We start from the raw sequence: 6000 nt of genomic DNA, 5'->3' as shown, positions 1-6000 counted from the left end.
CAACATACACAAATATGAGCACCTTGCTATATGACGAACTGGAAAACAGTTTGGTCAAGTGCAGAAATGACATGCTGTGCTCAAGTCCAAGCTTCACCTCTTAACTTAAGTGTGTGATCCTGGGCATCTCATTTAACCTGTCACAATTGCAAGTCCAAAAATATTTCTACATTGTCAATCCCTAAGAGTGATGTAGTTCAAGGAGTACAATCATGGTTTGATTGGCTATTGTGTTGCTTCACGTATAATAATAGTGACCATTGATATACTGGACACGATAAAGTAATGCGTTGCATAGCTCAGTAACAGCAACACCACTTGAAAACCATGACGCTCTTCTAATCTTTGTCCAAGTCCCAAAGTGTGCTCCTGCCTGGCAGCTTGTAACCTGTATTCACTATCAATTCTAAGGTCTCTGCGCCTTTCTCGTTGCTTCTGATTTGTCTCCTGTATCCATGCTTGAGGACCTGCACATTCTTTGAGGCTGCTAATCCGAGTTCTGCATATATGCTGGGTTATAGGTATGATATATGATATGATATGATGTGACATTTATAACGCGCTTGTACACAAGTGTTTCTAGGCGTGACAAGACGAGGAGGGGGGGACAAAAAAATGATCTTACTAGGCCTTGTGTCATTCAGATTGCGCAAGTGCAGGGAAGAGGAGAAGTGCCATGGGTCCGGTCCTCTGGTTTCCGGTCACCTAAGCAACAACCTGCCTTGGAGTAAGAATCTTCACCTCACATGCCATTGAAACAGCAGCACCGGTACGTCTATCAAGCCACTGTTCTGCTCAATATGGTAAGAAACTACATTTTAAGTCTTATGATCAGAGTGAAGGAAGAGCAACTGTTGGGCATTATCTCAAAATCTGTATAATAGTACTAATTGTTGGAATGTGTACCATTGTGGAGAGGTGCGGGGTGTGGAGGACAATGAACATGTAGGAACAGAAACCTAGGCATATAAAGAGTGTTGGTGAGTGTGGGAGGAATGCAAAATGCAGCCAGGATTTTTTCCCCCATAAAATATGGGGACAGGACTGATGAGGCTTTGGGTACTGAAGTTTGTATCACTCAGTAATGCACTGTATGCCTTGAACACATTTTGAACGAATCTTTTGGCAGCCAAAATAACACAAGAAGAAGAATCATTAAAAACTGAGAATTCCATACATGTTTGCTGTTGAAATATTCTCCCTCTCCCCTTTTATCCTGGCTTTCCCCTATCCCTGTCCCCCCAGAATGTGATTTCGCTCTGTAGTCCTGTTGAAATAACAGGGCAGATCCACATCAAGAGGGGATTGTGGTTCATACACTTCACGTGGCAACATGGACCTTGACACTGCTACATATGATGATCCATTCTTGTATGAAATGTCACAATACACTGATATGGTAACCATTGTTTTCTTAGTGCACTGAGGGATAATGCTTTATGAGGCCATGTCATGGTGGGGGCGTGGTCAAATGAGATCACTTCCTGTGGGGGTGTGGTCTAATGACATCACTTCCTGTGAGGTGTGGTCTAATGACATCACTTCCTGTGGGGTGGGGGTGTGGCCAAATGACATCACTTCCTGTGATGTCACTCTTGGGGGTGTGGCACTGTGATGTCACTTCCGCTACCCCTGGCATTTTGGTGAAATGACGTCCCTGGTTGTAGCTGTAAGGGGGAGCGGGGCTTTCAGTTGGAAATGCCCCATTGTAGTGCTTGTTGGCTGACAATGTATGTCGAAGAACAGCACTACTGAGGACAAAAGGAAAGTAAGTATGCAGACTCTCACTAGTCTGCATTTCATCCATATACTAATAGCCCAAAAGTTCAGGGAGGGGACTGGAGCCTCATTAACCCAGTGGTGTTGCATCTATGACATAGGACGTCCCATTACAGTCTCTTGCAGTGTACCAAGCCGGAGGTGACCAGGGAGCTTAACAAAAATTACGTAAAATACTGTTGACTGCCCCAATGGCGTATTCTGAAGGGAGATCCTGCCCCCCTGCATTATGACAGAGTTGTGTGACTACCTGAGCCCCGTGACAGACAACGATGCTACAGCCCACCTCCCCCTTTATCCTTAAGAAAGGCTCCTGCAGTGCTTGCTCATGTTTTTATCTTGGAATCAGAAATAGAAAGGTTAATTATGCCACAGAAAATTTTATGATTGGCTGTTATGATATAAAGACGGTTAGGCTGTTGCTAAGACACAGTCCAGCTGCGGCGTTATACAGATCCAGTTACTCGCATAGTATTTACGTTGGGACACGTTTGGGGCTGATACAGGGCCACACCCACCAGCCATCCTCACACATATCCAGCTCAGGACCAACTGTCAAACATGGAACACTCCGCCACATTCACACATCAACATTCTCCCACGTTGTCAATAAACCACTTCACCAACATTCCATCAAGCATTCAGATGACCAACAGGAAAAGAAGACAACAGGACTACAATACAACATTGGCACTTGATGAGCTCTAGTGGGTTGTGATAATGTGCTACTAAAGAAACAGGAGTGTACACAATTCTGTGATAAATGTTCACTAAGAACTTTATGGAGTTACCACTGTGTGAGGCATTAGTGGTTCAGTAGTAGAATTCTTGCCTGCCAGATGGAAGACCCAGGGTCGATTCCCGACCAAGGCAACAATTCTTTTTTGTTTAAAACCATTTTTAAGCATCTGCAAAAAGACGTCCGTGGATTTTGTGCTGCGGATGCACGTTGGATTAATGGTTACCTTTCGTGGAATGCCACTCGAGATTCTTTCATTCAAAATGCCCTGCCCTCAGCGCCTCCTGGCGCCAGTATGTGGAAGTATTCACAGTTCATCAGTTCGCCCACGTCTCCAGGTAGCTCCCAGATCCTGCTGTGGGGTAAGCCGTGTCAGTGCACACCCCATATCACTCTCCCACCTTAGTGTGCAATATGTAACTCGGCACAGTATTTCCAAGTGGGGGTACACTGCCAGCTTCAAATAACTTGTCGCTGCATACTGCTGCGTGCCCTCCTCTATGACACATGGAACCCCCTAACATAGGAAGCCGCATATTATACCATATGATATTCGGCTGAAGCCACGCCCACCTGGTAGATCTGAGGGCTTGTTACTGGGTGAGAGTGGCTCCGAAGATTGGCGAGCACTGCCTCCCTCTTGCTGCCACGGGGATGCAGGATAAACCTGTTCTCTGCTCTCTTCAGTCAGGAAAATCACACAGGAAAAGATAACGTCCAACCTGGAAGGACTGCAGCTGGGGGCTGGGTGCAGAGCTGACCAGCGCGGTGACCTTTGACTGTTATTTAATAAAAGCACGCAGGTTCCAGCTCCTTCCTGCCTCCAGCTTGGCTTCAGTGTACTCCTGCACCGGCGCGAGAGAGACGAGAATGGCGGACCTGCAGATTGGCAGTGTGCTCGTGACCGGGTCGAACCGTGGCATCGGCTTGGAACTGGTCAAGAAGTTTTTGGAGAGCCCCGTTCCTCCAGACTGGGTCTTTGCCACCTGCCGGGACCCGGAAGGACCGAAAGCACAGGTTCGGGGAAACTGCGTTTGCTCATAGAAATGTCATTTTAAGATAAGCTGCCTGGGCATTACCATATCCATATAGCGCACATTGTAGCTGTGCCAGTCCGAGCTCCGTCCGCGCGGTCACTTTTACTGCGTCATGGAGAGAGCAGGTGCAGAGAATTATCTTTACCTACTCATAGGTTGAGTGGTGGTGTAAGGCAATTGGTAATTACAACTAAAATGATCATCATGAGACAAAACCATGGAAATGCATTTTTGGGCCGTAGGCCTTTATTATTTACAACAAGGATTTTAACAAATCCAAAAAGCTCAGATGTGCGCTTTTTGGCACTGCGAGGTCAGGAGGAGATATGCTATCGCCCAGCAGCGTCACTGCTTACAGTCCGAAGGCACGGGTCCGCGTAAATGGGACCGCCTGGCCCTTATGGCTGGCGCCTTCTCTTTTTGTGCCGAGGTCAGCCTGGTCCCTGACCCGTGCCGCCACACCCCAGCGGGTCTACGGCCACAGCGCATGCTTCTCTGGGGTCACCTATTGCTATACCTCCCGTGTTTGGTAAACTTCTCCCCCAGGCTCCTGCCAGCTTTCTCATATATTAACTGCCTCCACCTTAGGTTCTAGCAGGTCAGTGCCCTCTATGAGGAACACTAGGTGTTCTGGATGCTCCCTCTTCAATTTGTAATACTTCCCGAAATGTAATAAATAGCATTTTGTACCGCCGTGCTGTTTCTGTCTCCATGGCTCTGTTTGCCAATTCCAATTTAGCCCGTTGCATTTTCTGGGTGTTTCATATTTGGATTTTCTATGTATGGCGCCTGTCTCTTGCTCGTGTTCTGCTGGTGTAGTCTCAGAAACCAACCTGGAGTTTATATGCATGGCGCCTGTTAATGGCGTGTGTTCTGCTGTTGTGCAGTTTATGAAACCACCTTGCAGCGAGGCGTCTTCCTTTTCTCTCCCTGTTCCTCAGAAGTGTCCATACTTCGCTTGGTACATATTTGATGTGTTCCCTGCTATAATACATCCTCTTCCAGTCGTGCCTGGCTGTTTATTATAACGCCAGCACACTCAGCGCCACCTGCTGTTCTTCCCAAGTTAAAACCCTTTCTACTTCTGATATCCTGCCTCACACTTTAACTGGTCACGCCATGACCCTACTTTTGCAGCTGTTCGTTATTCTGAAAAGATGAGAATTCTAAGCCTGATTCAGCTTCTTCGCATACATATTATAAACCTAAACAATTATTGTTTCCTTTATCGCGTGCTTACTGGAGACCAGTCACCAGTGTTCCTGTGGATGCCGTTGTTTTCAAGACAATGATGTTTCCCCTGAGCTATCCAACCAGCCCTTTCCATCTGGCTCGCAACTCATGGCCCAGGCCCATGGGGGCTGGCTTTTCCACGCACTTGCTGCGCTCCCCACCTGGTGAGAAGAACACATCTGCCACACTCCATAGCCCTTTTCGCCACCTGCGGCCTGAAATTAACCAAGCCTGTGTCCCTGTGCCTGCAATGGTCGCTCTGCGGAGCGTGGCGCCTTTGCTCCTGTGAGCGCTCCGTGCTGCCCACTGGGGTCATCAAGCCTTCCACCTTCAGGCCCCTCGCAGGGAGATTGCGTGGCAGGGACCCTCTATCCAGAGACATAGACAGGCAGAGCCGGCCTTAGGAGGGGGCGGGCTGGGCGACCGTCTGGGGTGCCATGCCCCCCAGGGCACCATTAGCCCGCAGCGCCAGCTCGGGGGAATCTTTCAAGGGTTACCCCGAGCTGGCGTTGTGGGAGAAGGTACGGTAGGTGGCCTTTTGCTATTAAATGCCCACTCTGCCGCATTTAATAACAATAGGGTGCTGTTGTTAGCACCCTATTGTTATTAAATGCGCCGCACCGCTGTGGGCGCATTTAATAACAAAAGGGCGCCATTAGCCCCACGTCAGGTCGGGGGAGTCTTTTAAGGGCTCCCCGAGCTGACGTAGTGGCGTAGTGGCAGAATGCACGGCAGGCACCCCTTTGTTATTAAATGCGCCCGTGGCGGCGGAACACATTTAATAACAATAGGGTGCTGATGTACCCTATTCACATCATTACCTCCTGGTAAAAAAACAAAGTGGCACATCCTGGCACCGCCCCCTCTCCGCCCGTCCGCGCTGCTGCCCTTAAAGCCGGCACTGTAGACAGGGTAGGGCCTGAGCGGGCAAGACCCACCCAAAATATATAAATGCCCAATCCACCACACTGTGTGGACAGTTGCAGAATTTAATGTGACCATGGCGGGCCTAACTACATTAGCTTCAGGCCCAACTTTTTAGACAATCCTGGCTACGCCTCGGCCTCTATCATTCGTGTTGCCTGATTTGTAAAGCCTGGAGGGCATCCTGATTATTTCCGTTGTGTGTGTTTTATCATCAGGTGCGAACCAAAAACTATTAAGAAGGATTTTTCTGACTTCCGCGTGTTTTGTGCCCATCCCCCCTGCCCC

At 48.5% G+C, this 6000-nt stretch overlaps 1 protein-coding gene across 1 annotated transcript in view; it reads left to right on the top strand.

Moving 5' to 3' along the window:
- The first annotated feature begins 3123 nt into the window (after window positions 1-3123).
- The window catches only part of LOC138447942 (C-signal-like), a 338033-nt gene continuing 335156 nt past the window's right edge, over window positions 3124-6000 (top strand). The window contains exon 1 of the mRNA XM_069604469.1: window positions 3124-3535. Coding sequence (XP_069460570.1) covers window positions 3389-3535 — 147 coding nt within the window. The 5' untranslated portion in view covers window positions 3124-3388. The remainder of the gene's footprint in view (window positions 3536-6000) is intronic.

Source organism: Ambystoma mexicanum, chromosome 1p (assembly GCF_040938575.1).
Source record: "Ambystoma mexicanum isolate Mex_15411 chromosome 1p, UKY_AmexF1_1, whole genome shotgun sequence".
Classification (NCBI taxonomy): domain Eukaryota; kingdom Metazoa; phylum Chordata; class Amphibia; order Caudata; family Ambystomatidae; genus Ambystoma; species Ambystoma mexicanum.
This window is presented reverse-complemented; position numbering and strand designations above follow the sequence as displayed.